Raw genomic sequence first — 24,776 nt, 5'->3', positions numbered from 1 at the left:
TGCTAAAGGTAAAATACACGAGTATTTGAACCAGATGCATGAATTTAGAAATGCTGCTGTGAAGCATCTATTTTTGATAACTCCAGAGCACACAAATTACAACCTTTTAACACAATGACTTGGGCAACAGAAAGTAGAAGATGTTGTACCAAACTTGGATTGCGTACAACAGGAGAAATAAACAGAGAACCTAGTGGGATTTTGGAAAGATATTTTGGAAATTTTATGAGGTAGAGAAATGTGGAACAAAGGAGAGGCACAAATGGAAGTATTTATGGAAAACTTGGTTATGCTAAGGTTAGAGGGAGACGACGCTCCACAATTAATAGCTAATAGGAAGAGATGAAATAAAAGCAGTGATGTACAGTCGATCAATGAGAAAGCCTTCAGAAACACCTTGTAAGAGTAAAATTCCTCAGTAACTACTTCAAACATACTATGGTTTCAACTTTCCGTACAATAATAGTAATCTAACCCTAGCTAATAGACTGTCTGCTATACCCACTAACCTCTCCTAGATTCCTACTGCAGTACTCAGAACCCTAATGCTCCCTATTTCAAACAGATCCTAAACAATGATTCTGGCATGTATTCAAATCGCCCCTAAACTTTGCTTTGCTGACTTAACCTCCTACCCCCATCCCCTGCACATACTCACATGCCATACCAAATCTTTACTCTTACAGCAGTTCCACTATTCATAGGCATTACCTTAGAGCTTCATCACTCACATCAATCACTTCTTTAAACCTGTATATCTACTAGCAAACCTTTACCCTACAGCAAACTGAAATTAAAAAAAATTGCCTTCACATCTGTCATAATTATTTCTTAGTTCTGCCATTACAAACTTGTGGTGATATATACCCACACCCATGGCCAACTCTGCAAGTAAGTAACCGTACCAGTAACAACAAAATACTGCACAATGTCTTGTGTAACTCGGGTCTAAAATTATGTCTCATCTAGTTTAGAAGTATCTGCAGTAACTTTCATTCTTGGCTAGGTCTCCATTCCTCTGACATACTGTTAATGAAACCTGCTAAAACCTGATATAAGGAATGAAGTGATTATTCCATCAGAGTACAGCATTCTTGGAGGATATAGCACAACTCCTTTTTTTAGTTTAATATGTGTACCCAAATAACATTGAACTGCTACTTTCTCATCAAACCACCACCTGTTGGGAATGCCAAATTAGTAGAAGCATGCCTTAAAATCAACAAACACACACACAAGCCTGTGTATAATCACTTTGTACAGATCCCCAATAATAGTCTGCAGATAGCTGAAAATAAATTTTCCTAAATCTCTTCTAACTAGAAACAGCCACACTAGAGGACCTTTAAAGTTCAGTGGTCCACCAGTGAACAAGCTTTCTCCTCATGTGTACCTAATCTATTTGGCTTCCTATGGCTAATTAATATCCTGACTAGATTTAGCAAATCCAGTAATAATGGATCACCATTAGACTGGATATTAAGTAATGAACCCAATAATGTCTTGCATGCCACAATTCTTCTAGACACTTATCTAAACAATTTAAATAATCACCATCCCACTTCTGCTGTTTGGCACAAAGCAAAGACTGCAAATCTCCCTGTTATAACTTAGAAATCTGACAAAAATCTGTAGGGGACCTTCATTTCAAAGTTTGTCATTAACTGGAACTGTGTCAACCCATCCCACTAGACGATCCCATCAAATTCTCCAATAATACTTTTCATAACATTCTAAATCAACAAGCCTTCCACCTCAGAAAGAAAAGGGTAAGAGTTGTATCTGCCCCCTGATTTACCCTCACTACAAAAATCCTTTTGAGAAGAGAGAGAAAACCTTTTAAACCTGGCAGTCAAATAAAACCCCACATAACTTTCAACACTATAAACCATTTCACAAACTTACAAAGTCTGACAAAACCATAGATAAAAATAGTATAACCAGTAGTCACAGTTAAATAACCACAAAACTTTCTGGGCCTCTGTTAAGAATGAACTGAAGCCAGGCAGAGGCAGGACCCATCCCTCAGAAACTAACTCAGTAATTGCAAACAAATTTTGTATTATCAGTACAGCTAAAGTACTAATAATATTAAAGTCTTTCAGACTACTCTGCCCAAGCCAAACTACTCAACCTCCTCTCTCAAGCCAGTCCTAATCTCCATTATAAGAAAATACCTATGCAAAGTAAAACCCACCACCCTAGCTCCTGATAATCTCTGAACCATTTATGTTACATTTGTTGCAGATATACTGGCCTAACCCAGTCTAAATCCTTAATCGACTTATCCATCTTGGAATCCCAAGTATCATCATCCACAAGGAAAACAGTCTTGTATATTACTGATGCACAAGTGAGGTAACTTAATATAATTGTCAGACTACAGACCTATTGCCATTCTTTCTCCTATATCAAAAGTCCTAGGGGAAAAAAACTGTTCACTCACAGTGACAGTCTAATCTAAAGCCTTTTCTTGTCCCCAACACAGCACAGTTTCTGCCTACGTTAGCATTGATATAGCTGTTCTGCCCTGTCTCAGCTGTATAAAACTAAATGGAAATATGTGGGTAGGCTTGTCTCATCTGTATTCCTAGAACTATATAAGGCAATTGACACAGTCTCCTATTAAATGCTTTAATTCATACTCTGTGCTGTTGGCATGTACTGTAATTCACTAGTGATTGCAAGGTTATCTTAAAAGTAGGACTTGTATCAAATGGCAAGATTCCTACTTAGTCTTTCTAACAGTATCCATCAGAGTTTGCCAAGTATCCATTCTAGGACCCCCTACTATTCAGTGTCTTTATCAGTAACATCTACTGCCACTAAACAAGCAACCTTAATGCAGTTTGCAGATTATTGTGCACTCATCTGCTCCACTCTTCTTTGTCACACCTGCATTCTGTCACACAGGAGGCTTTTACATCCATTGAAGCACACCTGAAGGACCCTCAACTCCTACTAAAACCCTAAAATGACTAAGTTAATGCTGTTCACCTCAAAGACAAATTCATTTGAAAAAAATCCTTTACTGTCATATCTGACAATACCAAAATAGAACTACCCCCCCCCCACATTAAACTCCTTGGAGTAATCATAGATGATACCCTGAAATTCAACCACTGCATCACATAAGCTGTCCGTAAAACCAATAAAAACTAGGACTCCTGTGTAGAGCTAAACTCTTCCTCACAAAACATAATCACATGAAAGTTGCTTCTGCATACTTATTACCAAGTGTACTGTACATGGGTGCTATCTTCACTAATCTAAGGTCTATCAAAATTACCAGACTGGAACAGGGTTGCAGTCATATAGCCAGATTTGCAGCCAGCCTACCCAACATGTTACAGTGACATCCTTCAACTGAAGCGGCTAGAGCTACCAAAGTACTTTAAGTTTGGACAGCTAAAAACAGCTTACAAAATCCTGTTATTATCTTGATAGGTGCCCTCCATCAGTACCTCCAGACATTAGTACTCATCTGGTAGAGACCTTTGCTGCAAAGGCAAAATATATGATGTACACAAAAATGTAACAATACTGCTGTGGATTCTCCTTACTCCACCTGTATATCCAAACTGTGGTTAATAAGTCCCTCAAATTGCTATTTTAAACAGTGTCAGGGCAGATCTAAAATGTCTGGTTTATGCCTGTGCCAGTGCTTTTCCCTTTCAGGGTAGTTCCTATGTTGTTTTTTAATCTTGCAGTTACATATGTTCATGTTACTGTACTGTGACCCTAATCAGCAATTGGTCCCCTCTCTCGCGTTACTGTTCATGTCTCAGAGCTGCTGTAACAAAGTCTTGCATATTCTTCTCTTGCCATTTTTTCTATTATTTACATGTCCAATTGAATATTTGAATTTTCCCATTGCTACATTATTACTTTTGAGTGTCTACTTAATCAGTTCAGCCCACTGTTTCATTTATGACTATAAATTGTGGATGTTATGTGAGTATTTTTGTAAATATAGTGATGTATTGTCAGGTTATTTCTGTTTGAGTTTTTCTCCATGGGTCTCTACTGAAAATGGTATTGTGCCAAGTGGGACTTTCCCAGATAACAAATGCAAGTAAATAGATAAACAGTATTTTTGTGGAAATTTAGAAGTTAGGCAGGAGGAAAGTGATGATGATCTTTGAAAGTTTTGTTTAACAATATTCTAAAGGGAGGGGAGGTGAGTACCAGCATCTTAAAAATTGCTGTAGTGACTGTGATACCCAGAGAAGGGAAAGACCTTTCAGATCAACTTCATATAGACCCACATTTATTTTAAACCACAGTTATAGTTTGTCTGTATTGGCTAACAAAATGGCAAAGATGTTACCAAAATTGATGATGTGTACCAGTGTAGTTTTGCTGAGGAGAGCCATACATTTGACAACATTAACAGAACAGCCATAAACTAGAGGGAAGCAAAGTGTAAAACATCGCTGTTGGCGGGTTTTGAGACAGAGAGAGAATTTGATAGTCAGCTTGGATTTTATGAGTAGGGCTATAGTAGCATTTGCGTTCTTTATTAGAATAATAGGGTTAATATGGATCGTATATGTAATGCTGGGCTTCCTAAGATTCTCACAGATCGTTAGCCAGATTCTCACAGATCGTTAGCCTGATTCTCACAGATCGTTAGCCTAGTTAAGTCCCAACATATGAATTATCAGTGGCAAGGTTGATCCTGTTTAACAAGGTGTGTTTGAACAGAGGAACCCAGGCAGGGATGTCCTGTAATCCCTCTGTGATTTGCTTTATGTAGAGCAGTTATCAAAGAAAAGGGATTCACAAATGCAAGGATATAGCTGGGGTAATCGAAAAAAGTTACCTTTATTTTCAGATGATATTATCTTGTACTTGATGAATCAAGAAATGGGATTTTGGTGATGTAAAACATTTTGGAACAGTTTCGGGACTTTAAAGATGCAAATTTAAATGAATGTGAAACAAGACTGTAGAGGTAAACGAAGGCATCCATGCATAATTTGGTTTCGCAATACCCATATTTAGGGGAGCATGATAAGATAAAGTACTTAAGTATGTGGATTAAAAGAAATAATGTTATTGAAGCTAAGGACATTTGTTTGTTTCTTTCGGCTCTTCCCGGTTAGGGGTCACCACAGTGGAACTCCGGTCCGCTAATGATTGGCAGTAGGTTTTGACGTGCTGGCTTGCCGGGCCTAACTCACAACCTTCAAAGAAGGAACGCCCATTCACGCATGTCGCCACACAGAAGACACTCTAACTGAGAATTGAACGGGCAACGTCTAACTGTGAGGCGACAACGCTACCGCAGCACCACCACCAGAGCATTGAAGCTAAGGACATGTGGTACAATATTTAATAAAAGAAAATACAAAACTTAAGAAACTGGAATTTCTTGATTATGGATATGTATTGTAAAACAGAAGCAGTGAAAATGTTTGTAGTCTTACATAGAGGTCAGGCATATTTTTATCAACCAGAAGAGAAATTGTGAATGACAACTAATAAAGAGTTGAAAGAAATTTATTTGGGAGGGGAAGCGGGTGCTCTCACCAGATTTTCGCATTATATTTTTTGTCTGTTCCTCATAAAAATTTTGTTTATCTGGCAAATCACTGGCGAATTATTGAGGATTGAATTCAGAAAATAATGACAGACATTTGAGTTACAGACTTCATACCCATCAGAAAATTCATGCTAATGCAAAGCCTTTCTTTCTATCAACTTTCAAAGTTTGTAAGAGCAATATTTAAAAATTGTCCCTATTTTTAGGCCTTTGTCTCCCCCCCCCCCCCCTTTTTTTTTTTTTTGACTTTCTACAGATTTCTTTGTCTAAGGGGTTGAGAGGAATGGAAGAGGGCAAAGATTAAGTTGATTATTCCAGTAGAACAGTATGGTTTAGGGTTACCTGCAGGGCCAGTGTTAGCATTTTGGGGGCCTCCAGCAAATGTTAAGTTGGGGCCCCGTAGGCACTTCCAAACGTAAGTATCACCCTGTCACTGCCACCTCTCCTAAGCAAACTTTAAGTTCATGCTGCAAACTTTTAGAAGTAGTATGCACAGACTGACTTGTAGCTACAGTGCTCTTACATTACAACAGGCATATGTACCACACTGTTTTGGCCCATCTCCCAAAGGCACTTCAACAGTTACAGGCATTTACACGCATCCTCCAGTGCCCTCCATACCACACACGTTACTTTTTTGTTCCTTTTCTCGCATTTTGCCTTATTCTTCAGCTTTTTCAAAAAAGACTTTACTTTCTGTATGCTCTGATGAGAATTTTTAAGGTTTTTTTCTGTTCACACAATGATGGTTTGAACAGAAATTATGATTAAGGAAAGAAATTAATTTTGTTGTTCAGCTTTTCTTTTTCTTGCATCCTTTTGACACACATTTCCTAATCAAGATAGCACAGTAGTAACCATTTAGGAAATAACTCAATTAAGGCAGTGCCCGCAGAAGCCATAGGGGTTGTAGATCCTCTAGGATGTATATTAGAGCATTCCCCAACCTTTTAATGGAATGTTGGACTAAACAAAAATAATGAGTAAGAAAAGAATGTCAGTTTTTTTTCTTTCAAGGAATACAGAAGCTGTGCCCAAGGCTTAATGTTCAAAGCTGAAAAACAGTAGCGCACAATAATCTAACAAGACAAATGTGAGGATACACAGGTCCTGTCTGGAAATACTGCATGCCTCCCTTAACCTCCAAAAAAATGTTCACTGCCTATGCATCTGTGTGTTAGATTGAGTTGAAAGCAGAAGTTCAAATGGCCACAGTCACATATTTCAAGTGACTGCTGACATACTTGTACCTAGCATGCCTCCTCACCCAACTCCCAAAAGCAGCAACCCGTATAAATGCCTGATGTGTGACTGTAAGGAAAACGAAAAAAATAATGATTACAGTAACATATTCTACTTTTTGCTCCAACACCAGCTATAATCTTCTTTCTACACCTCTGAGATCTGTGAGAAAAGTAAAAGAAACAATTTCCACAGTGCCCCCATCTGAAGCACAAGCTATAGTGACTCCTGTGCATATCTCTAAGATTTGACTGTAATGAAAATTAAAGAAGTAGTAAGCACACAATCCTCTCCCACCAGTATACAACTTACAGCAACATTCTATAGACACACACACACATATATATATATTAGTAGGGCTGGTTTTAGCATGGGTGCAGTTGAGAGAGGCCATTATCAGCTTTACCGCAACAGCGTCATATCTCAGCCCTGTTCAGGATAGAGTGTGATCAGAAAATTAATACATTTTTTCCCCAGCCACCAACTGCTTTTCTGGAGCCCCCACACAGTCAAGGATGATTAAGGGCCCTGTATCCACTTATACAGTCTAGGGAGTGGGGAGTCACCAGACTCTTAAAATATGTAAGTGTTAGAATGTTCTGTGATATATTTAATGCCTTACTTTTTAAATATAATGATTTTGTTATTTGCATTTCTTACTGATATCCAGAAAAATGATGTATGTGTTCTGGTATTATTTGGTGTATACAGAGATAAAAATCTATGATCGGTTTTACACTCAAACACACAAGTCATAGTGATACTAGCTTGTACTTATTTAATCAAATAGCAACACATTGTGCAACCCTGGTACTGCCATGCCAGATCAGTGACCACTGTTTAGCAGTCGTCAAACAGCAGCAGGGTAAATCACTCTTATTTACCTCATTGAGGAGTAATGCATACCTGTCACTGTTCCTGATTTCACAGACAATCCCTGATTTATTTTCTTAGTTTTGCTGTACTTTTCGTAAAAAGTTTGATTTGCTGGTAAATCATTCAGGATTACAAATAGTTGATAAATCCAGACATCAGAGTTTTATACTTCTTATTGTCCAAAAAATGCATGTTGATGCAAAAGGTGTTACTCTATTAAATTTCTAAGTGAATTAGAGTCATATTTAAAATGGAATTCCTGATTTTCTGGCTTTATTCAGCTATTATTTTTGGCATCGTGCAGAATTCTTCAACAGAGAAGTTGAAGTATCTGATGTATATGGTGTTCTGCCAATATTTGCAAAACTCACTTGAAAGAGAAAGTCATCCATGAAGATCTGGAGCATCAGTTCTTCTTAAAATCCAAGGTAAATAGTAAGATTGGTCACTCTGGGCTGATGATCTCTCTTGTGCTTACCTTGCTCATGTTCGTTATTAGCTTCATCCTGAAAGGGTCATATCACAGCCCTGTTAAGGTTAAAGAGCATAATTAGGAAATGAATAGAGTTTTTTTCTCCTTATTTTCCCCAAACTAGCAGCAGCTTTTTTGAGCCCTCACACACTCGAGGATGATTAATGTGGAGCCGTGCAGTCACGGGTATTGCAGGTACCAAAAGCTGGCTGTACTGTTAGTTTTATTGGAGAGAATGTCCATCAGCAGAGTTTAAATAAGCCAGAGGCACCATGTCAGTGGTAGAATATTTAATGGGGCCCCAAGCGACCGCAGGGTTCACTGGTGCCTAAAGCCTGCTATGGTTGCCTGATTTGAAGGGGTATTTTAAATCTCCCCAATTAATGTTAATATGCATAACTCAAGTAGAAGGTTTTAAATAGATGTGGAAAAAGATGATGATGAAACTGGGAGGTGGGGTTTGAGAGAGAAAAGAGATGCAAGGATGCTGTATGCTAGTCCTTAAAGAGAACAGTAACAACCATGCAAAATAAGATATTCATAAAGTAGCAGAAATAATTCTAAGAACTAAACCAGCACAAGAGTGGAGAAAGATTTTATCAGTAAGGATGTCTTGCAAATCGGGGTATAGAAAATAGACAAGGTGAGACTGGAATATACAGAAGGAAATCAACAAAGGCACCAGTGTATTAGCAGCAAATAACTTGGAAGGGAAAGGTAGTAAAGTGTGATGAGGTTAAGCAAGAATTTGGGCTGCAGATTAGAAATTACCTTCCCTATCAGGGATTGATAACAGTATAGGCAGAGAGAGAGAGACAGGAGGAGTAAGTAAAAGACCAGATCTAGTGGTATTTTCAGTTGAGGGATAATTAGTAGGGTGTATAAAATATTGCATGATAACTATACTAATCAATCAGTGGAGGCTGGAAAAGCTTGGGAAAAGAGAAAATAAACACAACTTAGAAATGAACAAGAACTCTCTAGGGCTCTCAAGTATGTTATGAAGTCCATAAGGATTTTTACATGGACATCTATACATAGGTATTTTTATAGTCCAAGTAAACTTCAGAGGATTTTTCCTCCTGTTGATAGCAACTGTTGGAGATGTGGCATGGAAAAGAGAGGTAATTGAGTGCATGTTTTATTTTTTTTAAGATGGTATATATGATTTGAATTGCCTAGACAGACCTAGTAAAAGCTTTCTAAGTGTAAATCTGTAGGATCACACAAAAGCAATTGCAAGAACATCAAAATCTGTACCAAATGTGATGGAACTTTTTAAAATTGTAAAAGAAAGAACTGGAGGGTGGGATTGTCAGAAAAGTGTAAACACAACTTTCATAGAAATGGAATTAGTGTGAGCAGTACTTGAATAATGCTCAGGAGGAGGAATGAAGTTTAAGGTCACGTATCAAGTCACAAAATTTCCTTTTTTTTTTTTTTGTATAAAAAAGTGTTTGTATGCATCTTTATGCACAAAGATACTTTTTATACAAAAACAATACATTGTTTCAAACCCATTGTTTTTAAAAACTACTATTTTGTTTCAACCTGTTAATTTAACACGTTGGCAGTTGCACAGATAATTTACAATGACTTACCCTACTCTAATCCATCATAATTAGAGCTAGAACCCAAAGTGATGTAAGCGCCTCCTGCCCACCCTTGAGTATTAATGCTGTAAACACAGTTCATTACATTTCATCTTCCACAGTCGGAAGTAATTTTCAAAAATTACATTTTTTTAAAGGCTGCATTAGTTATGCAATTACCAAATAGTTAAATTAATAAAATCATTAGTTTTTGCCAAATCATTAGCTCCTTGCCAAACTGTTAATTTAACAGTTTGGCAATTACACAGTTAATTTGCAATTGCCTATCCTGCATTATTCTATTATAATTAGCACTGGAGCCCGAAATGAAGTATCTTCTGCCCACACGTGTATTAATGCTCTAAACAAGGCTCAGTTTTAGTCTTCTGAGTTCTGAAGTAATCTTTAAAACTTAGTATTTTTTTAAAGGCTGCAAAACTCACTTTTCATGCAGTGCATGCAAACACCTTTTTGTTTGAAAAGAAAAGTTTGATGTTATGTAGTCCTATCTCGCCGTAATTCTTGCTGGATGGGTTCGGAGCCGATACTAAAGCGCGAGAGCTTTTACTGGCTCGAGGCTAACCCCTATCCCATGGTGCCTCACGGCAGTTCCCCAGATCTCATTTGCCGCAAAAGCTTTGAGGTTGTCGCCTTACTGGCTCATTGGCTAAGTAGATTTTTTGATAAATCTTGATATTTTTCTCTAGTTTTTCTTTATTCTAAGTAGTTATCCTTTACCTGTGTGATTGCAGTGCTTGATTCCCTTGTCCCACACTCTTAGGATTGTATGGCCCGTTTTAGTTAGAGGGCCGTAGTTGCCTGTTTAAATTTGAGGGCCTTTCCTCTCTGAGTGCTAGCCCGTTTTCCTTTAAAAAAAAAAAAAAAATCTTTCTTCTCTTCATAGCTTTGCCTCATTGTTATTATTGTTGTTATTGTTGTATTGGTTAGCTTTGTTTTTTTTTCGCAGCAATATGTCCAAAGACAAAGACAGAACATAAGGAACACCGCCCTTCTGGGTTCGAAATGTGATGTGTTCCCAAAAAATGTCATTGACAGTCACACCAGCTGTGTGTACTGCCTTGGAGAGGCTTATTTACAAGAACCCTGTACTTTCTGTCATGCCTTCAGTACTAGGGTTCTTAATGAGAGAAAATGAAAATTGATTGACAGGGGTCTTATGACTAGTTCCTTCCAGGAACAGCTGGAACTTGGTCAGACAGTTCCCAAAACTTTGAAGAGAAAATCTCCACCGGTTCCAGCTTTGGAGCCATCAGAGAAGTCTAAAGCGACGGAGACGAGGAGTTCTGGCTCCATTTTCGCTTCTTCTGTCTCGGTGCTGAGGCAGCCTTCAGTATCGAGACATTCACCAGTTCTGGACCCTATCTCACCTAATTTGAGATCTCCTATATTAGAGAGGAGGAGATCTTCTAGCTCCACCCGTTCCTTCAGGGTACTTTTGGATGAGGATATCAACCGAGTGGTGAAGAGGCTGCTCTGTGACCCAGCTCTGGCTAAAAAGTTAGCTCTTCCGGACCCAAAGGCTTCAGAGCCGTCCCATCTTCAGACTTCTGCTCCTCTTCCGACTGCTTCGCTCTCAGAGTCTAACACTTCTGGTCCTCCTGTGCTGGATACTTCAGTTCTGAGAATTCTTCCCGCTTCCTCAGAACTGATAACTCTATCCTCGTTGGCTCAGTCTGGAGCCGAGGGGTCTGGGAGCAGACGCTCTCGAGATGATTCCGAGAGGGATAGTCACCCTGGTTTTTCTTCAGAATCGACCCTCCCTCTTGGTGCTTCGACTTGACTGAGCTGGGTTCCCACGTCTGCTTTGGAACCTGTCCCTCCTGCTCGGAACCGACCTTCCGTTTCCTTGGAGTAGCGGTCTTCTTTGGAGCAGGGTGGATGGAAAGGCTTTTGAAGCAATAGAGAAATCTTTGTCCAGTGCCAAAGCCCTGCCTTTGGATCAGATGTCCCACCAGCAGCTGGTAGCAACCTCTTCTCCCCCTCAGCGTAGGGAAGCAGAGACACAAGTAGCCCCCATTCGAGGTGTCCCCTCTTCTGAGATCTCCCCAGATTATCCCACTGGGGAGCTCCCTCGGAAGAGACTTTGTAAGAGGAAGCACATTGACTCACCTGAGTCTGCCACTAATTTGGATGAGTCAGAAAGGTCCCCAAGATCCCCCTTTGAGGATGTCTCTTTTGCAGGCATCCTTGAAATCCTTAGAGGGGTGATTGGAAGACCTCTAACCCTACTGAGGACGAATCAGTATACCTTGAGGCCTTTGGTTTCCGACCTTCCACCTCCTGGGTGACACCGCCATATGACCAACTGTTGGGGGTCTTATCCCGGAAAGCATGGACCTCCCCGGATGCAATGGAGCCCGTCCCGAGGAGGCCAAACAAATTTATGACCGCTCCGGAAGACAAATCCTTTCTTTCTAAGGGAGTTCCTATGGATGCTATGGTGGTAGCAGCGGCCATAAAAAAGGAGTTGTCTGAGACATCTTCAAATATCCATCCTCCTAATAAAGAGTCCAGGACGATGGATAGGTATGGAAAGCGTACCTTCTCTTCAGCGGCATTTACCATACATTCACTGAATTACCTGTCCTATTTTACCAGACTTCAAAGGGTTCTCCTGAAGGAGTTGGGAGATACCCTTCAAGGTTCTGTAGCTTCGGGATCCATGGACAAGGTATCTGCACAGCTCTCCACCCTTACATCTATAGCTAACTCCTCCATGAGGCTGATTTCCTGTGCAGCTGACTGAGCAAGCAGGGCAGACGCAGCAGGAATTTCTCTTAGGAGACATTTCTGGATGCGTCTGTGCAACTTCACGGAATCCTTTAAGTCTTCCTTTACCAACGTCCCCTTTGATGGTTCAACTCTTTTTTTGGACCGCAGGTAAAAGAGACTTTGACCAGGTGCAAGCAGGAATCTGCTGTTGGAGTCCATTTCTCCCTTCCTTCTAGACCCTATCCCAAGGGTCAGACAGGAGGGAAAATTTGGTTCCGTAAATCCCAAAAAGGTTTCCCTCAGGCACAAGGTCAACCCTCCCCTAGAGGCAGAGAGGGGAAGGTATAATGTAAGAAGCCGTCTTCGTGGCAGAGGAGGTCCGCAACATCAGGGAGATAGAGATACTTTCTCTGATCGTTCCTTCCATCGTCCCTGAGGGATTGCCCGACTGTCCATCTCTGGAGGCAGTGGAGGGTCGTCTTTCACTGTACCCAAGTGCCGGGCTAGAAATTTCCGAAGATCATTGGGTACAAACCTTAATTTCCAGAGGTTACCTTATTCCCTTTGTTTCTGATCCCCCGGTAAACCGGTCTGTACCAGATGTGCCACCCATTCAATTAGACCATGCAACATCAGAGGTCATCTCATTGCTTCAAAAAGAGAGTCATTCAGGAAGTCCCCACTGAACAAATGGGATCCGGAACTTACTCACGATTCTTTTTAGTTCCAAAAAAGACAGGGAACTGGCGATCAATTCTAGATCTCGGCAAACTCAACAAGTATGTAAAGAAATTGAAGCTCCATAGGATCATTCTGCAGTCAGTATTTTCCTTGATCAGGAAAGACAATTGGATGTGCTCCATAGATCTTCAGGACGCGTACTACCATATCAAAATGGACAGGCGCTCCAGAAGACATTTACGCTTTCTACTGGGAGCCAGTCATTTTCAATTTCAAACACTGCCCTTTGGCCTCACTACAGCCCCCAGAGTGTTCAAATGCATGGCAGTGGTAACGACTCACCTGAGACGTCAAGGATTCCAGGTGTTTCCGTACCTAGATGACTGGCTCCTCACTGCTACTACCAAGCACCAACTAATCAGAACCAGGGATGAGAGACTATCCTTGTGCGCCAGATTAGGCATTACAATAAATCTAAAAAAAACAAGCCTTATCTCCATCGCACCACATTGTCTTCTTAGGCTCAGACATAGAATCAACCACCATGACAGCAAAACTGACACCAGAAAGGATAGAATCATTGGACAACCAAGTCAGATTCTTGCTGCAGAAAGACAAAGTACAGGCCAGGATAGTCCTTCAGGTTCTAGGGACTATGGCTTCCACCATTCTCTTAGTTCCCCTAGCCCATCTGCACATGAGAGTACTTCATTGGCTACTATTTGCCCAGTGGTCAATACAGGATCTCCCCTTTTCTCACCAAATACTCATCACAAATGCCTGCAAGAAGGATCTAACATGGTGGTTACGTACGGATCAACTTCATCTAGGTCGCCCACTTGCTCCCCCTCAACAAAATGCAGTCTTGACCGTGGATGCTTCCCAGATAGGGGGGGGCATTATCTGGGAATGATGGTCCAAGGTATCTGGCAGGATCACAAGAACCACTTGCACATAACTGTCCTGGAGATGAGAGTGGTGCTATATGTGTTGCAAACACTTCACAGTTCTCTTCCCACTGGGACAATTGCGATTCAGTCCGACAACATGTCTGTAGTGTGGTAGTACATAAGCAAGGGGGAACCAAATATTACCCACTTTGTCGAGAGGCTCTAAGAGTATGGAAATGGGTGATGGACACTCAGCGCTTTCTGGTAGCAACGCACATTCCGGGAAAGTCCAGTGTGATAGCAGACAAACTAAGTCGAGCAATTCTGATGCCTCACGAGTGATCCCTGAATACAGAAGTTGCAGAAGACCTATTCGCCATGTACATGAATACCAAATGCAGTAACTACTTTGCCCTGGGGATGTCACCCAGGGATGCTCTGGTCCACAATTGGCCTCCGGGACTCCTTTATGCTTTTCCACCCTTCCCTGTCATACCAAAAGTGAATCAGAAAGCAAAACTGTTGAAGAATACACTGATCCTCATTGCTCCTTACTGGCCTCACCAAGTCTGGTTCCCCTTCCTGTGGCCCTATCTCTTGGAGGAACCATGGATTCTGGAACCATCTCCAGACCTCCTGATTCATCAGTCAGGATAGTTCCATCCTACTATCCAAACCCTAAAATTGACAGCATAGCTGCTCCAGTTCCACAAATAGCCAGGTGTATTCCCCTTTCCCCTACAGTCAAACACATCCTGATTTCTTCACACAAACCTTCCACCAGGAAATTATATTCCAGTAAATGGAAAAGGTTCTTCATTTGGGCAGCAAACCAAGGCATAGATCCATACCCAGCCCCCACAGAGTCTATCCTGTCCTTCCTGGCACCCATTTTTCAAGAAGGAGCTGCAGCTGCTACCATTAGAGTTCAGTTAGCTGCCATCTCTAATTATCATTTTGGCAACATGGGAAATGCAATCATGTCCCACTCTTTATGCAAGACCTTTTTGAAAGGAGTCGTCCTTTTCAGACCTCCAATCAGGCAACCACCAGAGCCCTGGGACCTCAACCTAGTTCTCACATCTTTAATTTCTCCACCTTTTGAACCATCTTCTTCATGTGATTTGAAATTGTTGTCTTGGAAGAAATTGTTCTTAGTGGCTATAACATCTGCTAGGAGAGTCTCAGAATTACAAGCCCTCACCATTCAACCTCCTTATATTGTTTTCCACAAGGATAGTCTCACTCAGAACTAATCCTTTTTTTCTTCCAAAGGTATGTTCAGAGCATAATCTCAACACAACTATTGAATTACCAGTTTTTTCCCAAATCATAGTAACAAATCAGAATACAAACTACACCAATTAGATGTCCACAGAATTCTCAGGTTTTACCTGCACAGGACTAAAGATTCTCAAAAATCGAATCAATTGTTTGTTACCTTCTCAGACAAAAACAAAGGCTTGCCCGTCTCTAAGGTCACTTTGTTTAAATGGCTTTCAGACTGCATCTCATTTGCTTACAAAACTGCTGGCAATTACCTGCTAAAGTTAAAGGCCATTCAACCAGAGCAGTATCTACTTCATATGCCTTTAGGTCAAAACTCCCAATTGATACCATTTGTGCAGCAGCTACTTGGGCAAGACCTCATACCTTTGTCACTCATTACAAATTGGATTTGGCCTCCCGGGACAGGTCATCCTTTGGGTCCACTGTGCTGAAAAGTCTCTCTGCTTGAGCCACCCGGGGTAAAGGAGCTAGGGACGCTGTCCCATCCAGCAAGAATTATGGTGAGATAGGACTACATAACATAAAGAAGTTATGTACTTACCATAACGTTCCATGTTTGTAGTCCATCTCGCCTACATTCTTGCGTCCCACCCTCCTCACAAGCTTTAGTATCGGAACCCATCCAGCAAGAATGTAGGCGAGATGGACTACAAACATGGAACGTTATGGCAAGTACATAACTTCTTTTTTTGCACCTTTAAACATGATCTTTAAGAGAAGGCACAAATTGAGCACTTTATGAAATATTGGATTGATTGAGATTTTTTAAAAATAAAACATGAATGTATACTCATGATGATCCTAATAGAACCTCTTATTACAGTTTTCCTTTTTTTACTGATGTGTGTGAATCCATAGCACAAATTAAACTGTTAGGTTAATAAAGATGTTAAAAAACTAAAGGAAGACCGGACCAACAGCTTTTGAAGTGCAGTTTGGTTGCTTCCTTAAGCTGTCTGGATTTCTGTTGGGTGAAAAGCTGTTTACTGCATCTAGGTAAAATCTCAATACACCCAGTAGTTAGTATATTAGTCTAAGTATGTGACCCTTTTGGTTGTTTCTAATTCATGATAAACTTCATTTTTGTGTTTGTTTTTGTCTGAAAGGATCTCTGCATGCTACATATCCTGTGTGATGCTGAAAGTTTTAATTTTCACGTAATGAAAGTTTATTTCTTATAGATGACTGCTCTGAGTGTGGGATACATTCAGACATATCGTGATTCTGTGGACAGCCTTGGAGAATCTGTGGACATGAGTATTAAAGTAAGTCAGCACCTTTCAGTTAAATAGAAGTTTGTGTACACAAAAGGACCATATGTTTTATTGTGTGTTTATTTACCATTTATTTACTGGGAAAGTCTGACTGAGCAAATAGCTACTTTTTAAACAGAGACCAGGAGAGAGTAACCTTCACTACAGAAAATGCATTCAAACATAATTTAGATCATTGCAAACAAGACATAGTAGGGGCATATAAACTTTTAATAATAGGTGTGTAACAAAATAGTGCAGTGGATTAGTATTTAAAAATAAGATATAGTTGCAGATAGAAGACACATGCATAGATTAGTTTTTTGAGGCAGAAGGTAAGTGTGTTAATGGTAAGTCTAGTTTGATTTCATTGCGGTTGATTTCCATTTTTGGCATCAAGAGTACAGAATGCTGAATGTTAGAGATTTGCAAAGTTTTTCATGTCTTAAAACTCCTTTTTATAAGTGGTACTTTACATTTTGTATCTCGGCACGTAAAAATCTACTGCCAATCATTAGCGGACCGGAGTTCCGCTTTGGCGACCCCTAACCGGGAAAAGCCAAAAGACACAACAACTTTACCATTTTGTATGTCCCTTATTCTTTTGGGAGAACCAAATTAAAATGAAAAAAAAAACCTTTCTGCTTCTGAAATGTGAGGTTAAGCATCAGGTAATAGCCATGTAATTGTAAGAAAACCATATGCTTTAAATGTGGGCAAGAGTGTTGAAAATAAATTTCAATGTGATGTAAAAAATGTTTATCAAAAGTGACTTTTTTTTCTCCCAAGGGATGTTCATAGATAGGTTATCATATGGTTACAGACAGCTTTCAGTTTCTAAGCAGGTTGTTTTAGTCCAGCTTTACCTTAGGAGCCTGTTGTCAGTCTGTTCTGCTGTGGTAAACTTTGCTGTGCAGTCTGCCACATCTTCCTTTCTGTCCCCTTGCATTATAATAGCAAAATAATCTGGAGTGAGTCTCATTTTACTGCGTTTGAGGATGTCACTAGTAATTTTTTTTGTTTGTTTTTTGGCGGGGGGACCTCGCTGCTGTTGACCACCAGCTTGAACAGTCTGACCCTGTTTATTCATTCCAGCTGAGCAAGAGCTAGTTTTGAAGCCACCATCAGGAGATTTTTTACTTTGAACTTGATTTGAGGTTTTTCCTAGACTGAACCTGATTTGAGGTTTTTCCTGGACATGTCTTGTGTCCTCAAAAAAGATTTTTTTGTCAGGTCTCTGTTTCTGAAGATCAGTAAAGGCAAAGCTATGCTTTATTTACCAGGCTGTTTATAATACTGAATATCTGTTAAAATGCTTGTGTTTGAGGCATGGCTGTCAAGAAATCACCTGGAGACCAAAAGTGCAAGAGGTGAATCTTGACATACATGTTGAGAGCATGTAAAAAGCTGAATTATGATCAGAACAACCCAATCTTAATTCATTCTAGTGACTGGAACTTTGCTTGCTCCCATGTACTTAATATTTGGAGGTAAAAGTGTAGGACCACCAAGTGTTTTATGGCTTTGAAAGCTGTTACTTGCTGCCACACATCGTACAAAGCAGCCACCACAAAAGAGTACAAGGAATTACAAACAGCTTTTGAAAGCTGTTAAACACTTCATTTGGTATTTTCTCTGCTTCTCTGTCTTTTCTGGAATGCTGAATGAAGTGTTTAACAGGTTTCAAAGGTGGCACTCTTATGTGGTGACCACTGACTGCTATTAATGCTGTAGGAAGAGACTAGAGTTTAGTAATGGTGAACTGTGCATAAATACTTTTAATCACCTTTGTGTTGCCAGAAATGTTTTTCTTTTGGTTTCCCCTAATTTTTGAGTTTAATTACAGTGCTCCTTGCACTATATTAGTTTGTAATTCATGATGTTGTGGGTTATTATAGCTTTTTCTCTAGTATAAGTTTGAGATGTGAGTGATAATTGTGTATCTGCTCCATTTTTAGTCAGATTAAAGCTGCTGATTTCAGATCAGTCTACTGTTCTGTCTCAAGTTTTACTCCAGAAAATAATTAACAGGGTAAAGATATGAGAGCTTAGAAGTTTGAAAATAATGTACTTCTAGATCTGTTGAGCTGTTGGCTTTTCTGCATTTAGCATGAGTGCTATGAGTGGTAATCTGTCTCTGAACCTGAAGAAAAACAAATGTTTATAAGTTAAAGGGTATTCCTTCAGGGAGCTCCTGTTTCTAGCATCTTGCATTAGAATATCATGGGGATATCACTAGTTCGCTGTGGTGATGCAGCCCTTCAAGCAGCCCTGCCAGACTCTCCAGGGTCTGCCAAGAACTCAATGGCACTTGTGCCCCTGCGGCATGCAGGCAGTGCCTCATTCATTCTTCTGTCTCGTCTTGCTCTTCCAGTGCCTGGCTACTAATCAAACCAAAACTGTCTCGGTTGTAGTTGGGGTTCTGGTCTATGTCAGAAAGCTAGTTGGTCTAGACATGGTACCGTATGCACTGCTGTCTCTGACAAAGGAAGTTATGGAGTTATAAGTAGGAGGCATGTCACATAAAATAAACTTCTGTGTAGACAGAAATGAGATGGTGATTAAATCCATGTGAAGCTGTATCAGACTACTTTTTAACATCAGTACTGAATTATCACTTAAACCCAGCCACTGGAGATGCACAAGCCAGTGCATTTCTTTGTGCCGGTCCCAAGCCCGGATAAATGGGGAGGGTTGCGTCAGGAAGGGCATCCGGCGTAAAACTTCGCCAAATCTTTTCATGCAGTCACCAGTTAATATTTCCATACCGGATTGATCGAGGCCCTGGTTAACAACGACCGCCACCAGTACTGTTAGCCAACAGGATGCTGGCGGAAATTGGGCTACTGTTGGCCGAAGGTGGAGAAGAGGCGGAAGGCATGGCCGAAGGCAGGAAGAGAGGAGAAAGGCTAGGACTGTGGTAGTGAGGGTCGGAACTTTGAATGTTGGCAGTATAACTGGTATAGGGAGAGAGCTAGCTGATATGATGGACAGAAGGAAGGTTGGTATATTGTGTGTGCAAGAGACCAGATGGAAAGGGAGTAAGGCTAGGTGTATCGGAGGTGGATTCATATTGTTTTATCATGGTGTGGATGGGAGGAGAAATGGCGTAGGACTTCTTCTGAAGGAACAGTATGCGAAGAGTGTTTTGGAGGTGAAAAGGGTGTCTGATAGAGTGATGTTTATGAAGCTGGAAATTGATGGTGTGATTAATGTTGTTAGTGCATATGCTCCACAAGTTGGGTGTGCAATGGATGAGACAGAAAAATTTTGGAATGAATTGGATGAAGTGGTGATGACTTTACCCAAGGGTGAGGGAGTGGTGATTGGAGCAGATTTAAATGGGCATGTTGGTGAAGGGAACAGTGGGGATGAGGAAGTGATGGGTAGGTATGGTGTTAAACAAAGGAATGCAGAAGGTCAGATGGTAGTGGATTTTGCGAAAAGGATGGATATGGCTGTGGTGAATACGTATTTTAACAAGAGGGAAGAGCATAGGGTGACTTACAAGAGTGGAGGAAGATGCACACAGGTGGATTATATCTTGTGTAGGAGGGCCAGTTTGAAGGAGATTGGAGACTGTAAAGTGGTGGCCGGAGAAAGTGTAGTTAGGCAGCATAGGATGGTGGTTAGTAGGATGACGTTGGTGATCAATAAGAGGAGGAGGAGTGTGAGGGCAGCACCAAGGATCAAGTGGTGGAAATTGAAAAAGGGTAACTGTGAGGTGGAGTTCAGGGATGAGTTAAGACAGGCACTGGGTGGCAGTGAAGAGTTACCAAATAGCTGGGTAACTACAGCAGAGCTAGTAAGGGAGATTGCTAGAAAGGTGCTTGGTATCACATTGGGACAGAGGAAGGATGACAAAGAGACATGGTGGTGGAATGAGGAAGTGCAGAAGAGTATACAGGCAAAGAGGATGGCAAAGAAGAAGTGGGATTGTCAGAGAGATGAAGAAAGTAGACAGGAGTATAAGGAGATGAGGTGCATGGCAAAGAGAGAGGTGGCGAAGGCTAAGGATAAGGCATATGAAGAGTTGTATGAAAGGTTGGACACTAAGGAGGGGAGAAAAGGACCTGTACTGATTGGCTAGACAGAGGGACTGAGCTAGGAAAGATGTGCAGCAGGTAAAGGTGATAAAGGATAATGAGGGAAACATACTCACAAGCGAGGAGTGTGTGTTGAGGAGATGGAAAGAGTACTTTGAGGGGTTGATGAATGAAGAGAATGAGAGGGAGAGAAGGTTGGATGATGTAGGGATAGTGAATCATGAAGTACAATGGATTAGCAAGGAGGAAGTAAGGATAGCTATGAAGAGAATGAAGAATGGAAAGGCTGTTGGCCCAGATGACATACCTGTGGAAGCATGGAGGTGTTTAGGTGAAATGGCAGTGGATTTTTTAACCAGATTGTTTAATGAAATCTTGGAAAGTGAGAGGATGCCTGAGGAATGGAGAAAGTGTTTTGGTACCGATTTTTAAGAATAAGGGTGATGTGCAGAGCTGTAGTAACTACAGAGGGATTAAATTGATCAGTCACAGCATGAAGTTATGGGAAAGAGTAGTAGAAGCTAGGTTAAGAAGGGACGTGATGATTAGTGATCAGCAGTATGGTTTCATGCTGGGAAAGAGCACTACAGATGCGATATTTGCTCCGAGAGTGTTGATGGAGAAGTACAGAGAATGTCAGAAGGAGTTGCATTGTGTTTTTGTAGACTTGGAGAAAGCATATGACAAGGGTGCCTAGAGAGGAGTTGTGGTATTGTATGAGGAAGTCAGGAGTGTCAGAGAAGTATCTAAGAGTGGTACAGGATATGCACGAGGGTAGTGTGACAGCGGTGAGGTCTGCAGTGGGAGTGACGGATGCGTTTAAGCTGGAGGTGGGGTTACATCAAGGATCAGCTCTGAGCCCTTTGTTGTTTGCAATGGTGATGGACAGGTTGACAGACGAGATCAGACAGGAGTCCCCATGGACTATGATGTTTGCAGATGATATTGTGATCTGTAGTTGAGAGTAGGGAACAGGTGGAGGAGACCCTGGTGAGATGGATATATGCTCTAGAGAGAAGAGGAATGAAGGTCAGCAGGACTAAGACAGAATATATGTGTGTGAATGAGAGGGAGGATAGAGGAATGGTGAGGATGCAAGGAGTAGAGGTGGTGAAGGTGGATGAGTTTAAATACTTGGGTCCAATAGTTCAGGGTAACGGTGAGTGTGGAAGAGAGGTGAAGAAGAGGGTACAGGCAGGATGGAGTGGGTGGAGAAGAGTGTCAGGAGTGATTTGTGACAGACGAGTACCTGCAAGAGTGAAAGGGAAGGTCTACAAGAGGGTAGTGAGACCAGCTATGTTATATGGGTTGGAGACAGTGGCATTGACAAAAAGGCAGGAGTTTGAGCTGGATGTGGCAGAGTTAAAGATGTTAAGATTTGCACTGGGTGTGACGAGGGTTGACAGTATTAGGAATAAGTATATTAGAGGGTCAGCCCAGGTTGGAAGGTTTGGAGAAAAAGCCAGAGAGGCAAGATTACGTTGGTTTGGACATGTGCTGAGTAGGGATGCGGAGTATATTGGGAAAAAGATGCTAAGGATGAAGCTACCAGGTAACAGGAAAAGAGGAAGGCCTAAGATAAGGTTTATGGATGTGGTGAGAGAGGACATGCAGGTGGTTGGTGTGACAGAGCAAGATGCAGAGGACAGGAAGAAATGGAAACGGGTGATCCGCTGTGGCGACCCCTAACGGGAACAGCCGAAAGAAGATGATGATGACTGAATTATCGCTTAAGACATAGGCAAACATAAATTTATATAAAAGGAAACAAACCATGTTAGTTAGCATCTTCACAATTACAAAATTATACATCAAATATATTATTTTATACAATTATAATTAATCCAACTTTGCATAAATTGATCAAATCCTGCCATCCCTTAAACCTCACTCCTCCTCCAAAACATATTCTGCATGTATTGTTCCCACAATTTCCATTTTCATGTAATTTGCTGCTAGTACTTTTTCTGCTACCCTTACATCCCACTTCCAGTTCTTTTATCTCTGTTACAATATTCACTACTTTGGATACACTTGGTTTCGACTTTGATTTCCATATTCTAGTAAATTCTTATTTGGCAGCCACCAGAATTAAACTTAACTAGGCCTTACTGTGTCTATGCACTTCAGCTCCTGTATTCCAGCTCAAAAAGTATTTTCTTTAGTTACGCCATTTGCTTTCCCAATATTTCTGACCAACTTCTCTGTAGGGAATTTGTAAAGTCTGCCAACTCATTACATTCTGAAAACATATGCTTCCAGTTACTTTTTTCTTCTCCGTCATACCTCCAACATTTGCTATCTACTTGAGGAAAAATTCTTTGTGTGGAATTTGCTTGAGGTATAAAAATACCTAAGCAAACACTTCCAAGCAAAAATCCTAAATCTCCTAGACTTTGTTGCATATTTGGGGGATGTAAATATGTCCTCCAATTGTTTCATTGTGAATTGCTTATGCGGTCTCTTCACAGTCTTTTCTAAACTCCTCTAATTCCTATAGTTATAATGCAGTATTTTATATGCCCAACTAATTATCCCTTTTTAACAGCAGCTTCTGTTCTAGATTCATCTAAAATCTTTACCAGAGCAGGTCTTTCAATTAGGTTTCCCCTATCCCTTTCTGTTTGTCTACACCCTATCAATCCCTGATAGGGAAGGCAGTCTGTAGCCTCCAGTCCAAATGTCTTCATAACCCCTTTCCCTCTCTAATTATTTGCTCCTAATACCTTGGTTCCTTTGACAGTTTTTCCAGTAAATTCCACCCCCCTCTTGCCTATTCATTGTACTCCTAATTGCAGTCATCTATATCGGCAGAATCTCCTTTTCCATTCTCATGTTGGATTAGTTCTTACATTCTGCTACTTTATGAATATAATGTTCTGTATGGCTGTTCTTTTTCACTTTGAATTATAGTTTTATGCGTGTGTTATGTATATGAACCTTAACTGTGTAGCTCTGAAGTATCCCTTCATATCAGGTAATCCTAAACCACCTTGTTCTACTGGAAGGATGAACTTTTCGCACTTGACCTTTTCCCTCTTTCCCTCCCAGATAAAATCTTCTTCTTTGGTTGATTAAAATATGGCTGACCTGTATGTAAAAGTAAAGAGACTAAAACATTTTCACTCTTTGAGTCTTGCTGTTCAATGTGTGTGTGTGTGTGTGTGTGTGTGTGTGTGTGTGTGTATATATCTATATATATATCTATATATATATTTATATATATATATATATATATATATATATATATATATATATATATATATATATATGACAAAAGTAGGAAGCCTCCCACCGAAGAACTGTGTAACACAAAATATCCAAGCAACAGAATTATTACTACAGTTACCACGGCCAGGGTAACAAAGTATATGACACCAGTAAAATGGAAGATTTCCTTTATTGGGATAAGCGCTTTCGGATCTCCTGATCCTTCAACAGATCCATATAAAACAAGTCAATTAAAAAACTTTTTAATACTGAAACATACCCAGTCAGTTCACTGACACACCATCTGTATCAAAATTTCACACACACACCTCCTAAGCCTTCTCCCTTTCAGAGCAGGTTTAATTGGTAAATAGGCATTGAGACCTGGAAATTTGTATGCCTGCAGCCTGCCTCTCCAGCACATTTCTGCTTTCTCTACTAAATTGTTAACATCTCCCCCTCTCTTGTTGTTACCTATAACTCTGTATTACCCTAAAATAAAAAATGTCCTTCATTCTCTTTAATATGCTTAAAAAGTTTTTTTTTTACATCCTGCTGCCTAATGTCACTCAGATGTTTGGACACCCTCTCCTTTCGCTGTCTCGTGGTTTTACCCACATAAAAGGAGTCACAGAGGCCACAAGTAGCCATATACACTAAGTTCCTACTGGTACAATCTGCATACCCATTAAAATAATATTCTTTCTTCTGTTGTATATGTAAAAATGCATTTCCTTTATAAATACATTTACAAGTACATCTGTGATGTGGGTGGGTGCCTTTTCTTTGTGAAACTACAGAGTGACAGTTCACATTTTTATCACATAGAAGCTGCTTAAAATTATGGTTGTTTCTAAAGGCAAAGCGAGGTGCCTCCCGTACAGTCCTTTTCATTTCCTCATCTGACATCAGAATCTTCCAGTTGTTCCTAATCCCAAAAAAT

General features: G+C 40.4%; 1 protein-coding gene across 3 annotated transcripts in view; it reads left to right on the top strand.

Annotated features, from left to right (window-relative positions):
- BORCS6 (BLOC-1 related complex subunit 6) overlaps positions 1–24,776 on the top strand; it is a 464,581-nt gene that overhangs the window by 406,542 nt on the left and 33,263 nt on the right. For all 3 annotated transcript variants that reach the window (XM_044077607.1, XM_044077608.1, XM_044077606.1), the window contains exon 5: positions 16,506–16,589. In XM_044077607.1, the coding sequence (XP_043933542.1) occupies positions 16,506–16,589 (84 nt within the window). The remainder of the gene's footprint in view (positions 1–16,505; positions 16,590–24,776) is intronic.

This window comes from Protopterus annectens, chromosome 7.part0 (genome assembly GCF_019279795.1).
Source record: "Protopterus annectens isolate FY-2018-M chromosome 7.part0, PAN1.0, whole genome shotgun sequence".
In the NCBI taxonomy this organism is placed as follows: Eukaryota; Metazoa; Chordata; order Ceratodontiformes; family Protopteridae; genus Protopterus; species Protopterus annectens.
The sequence above is the reverse complement of the archived record's forward strand: the minus strand, read 5'-3'. Positions and strand labels throughout refer to the sequence as shown.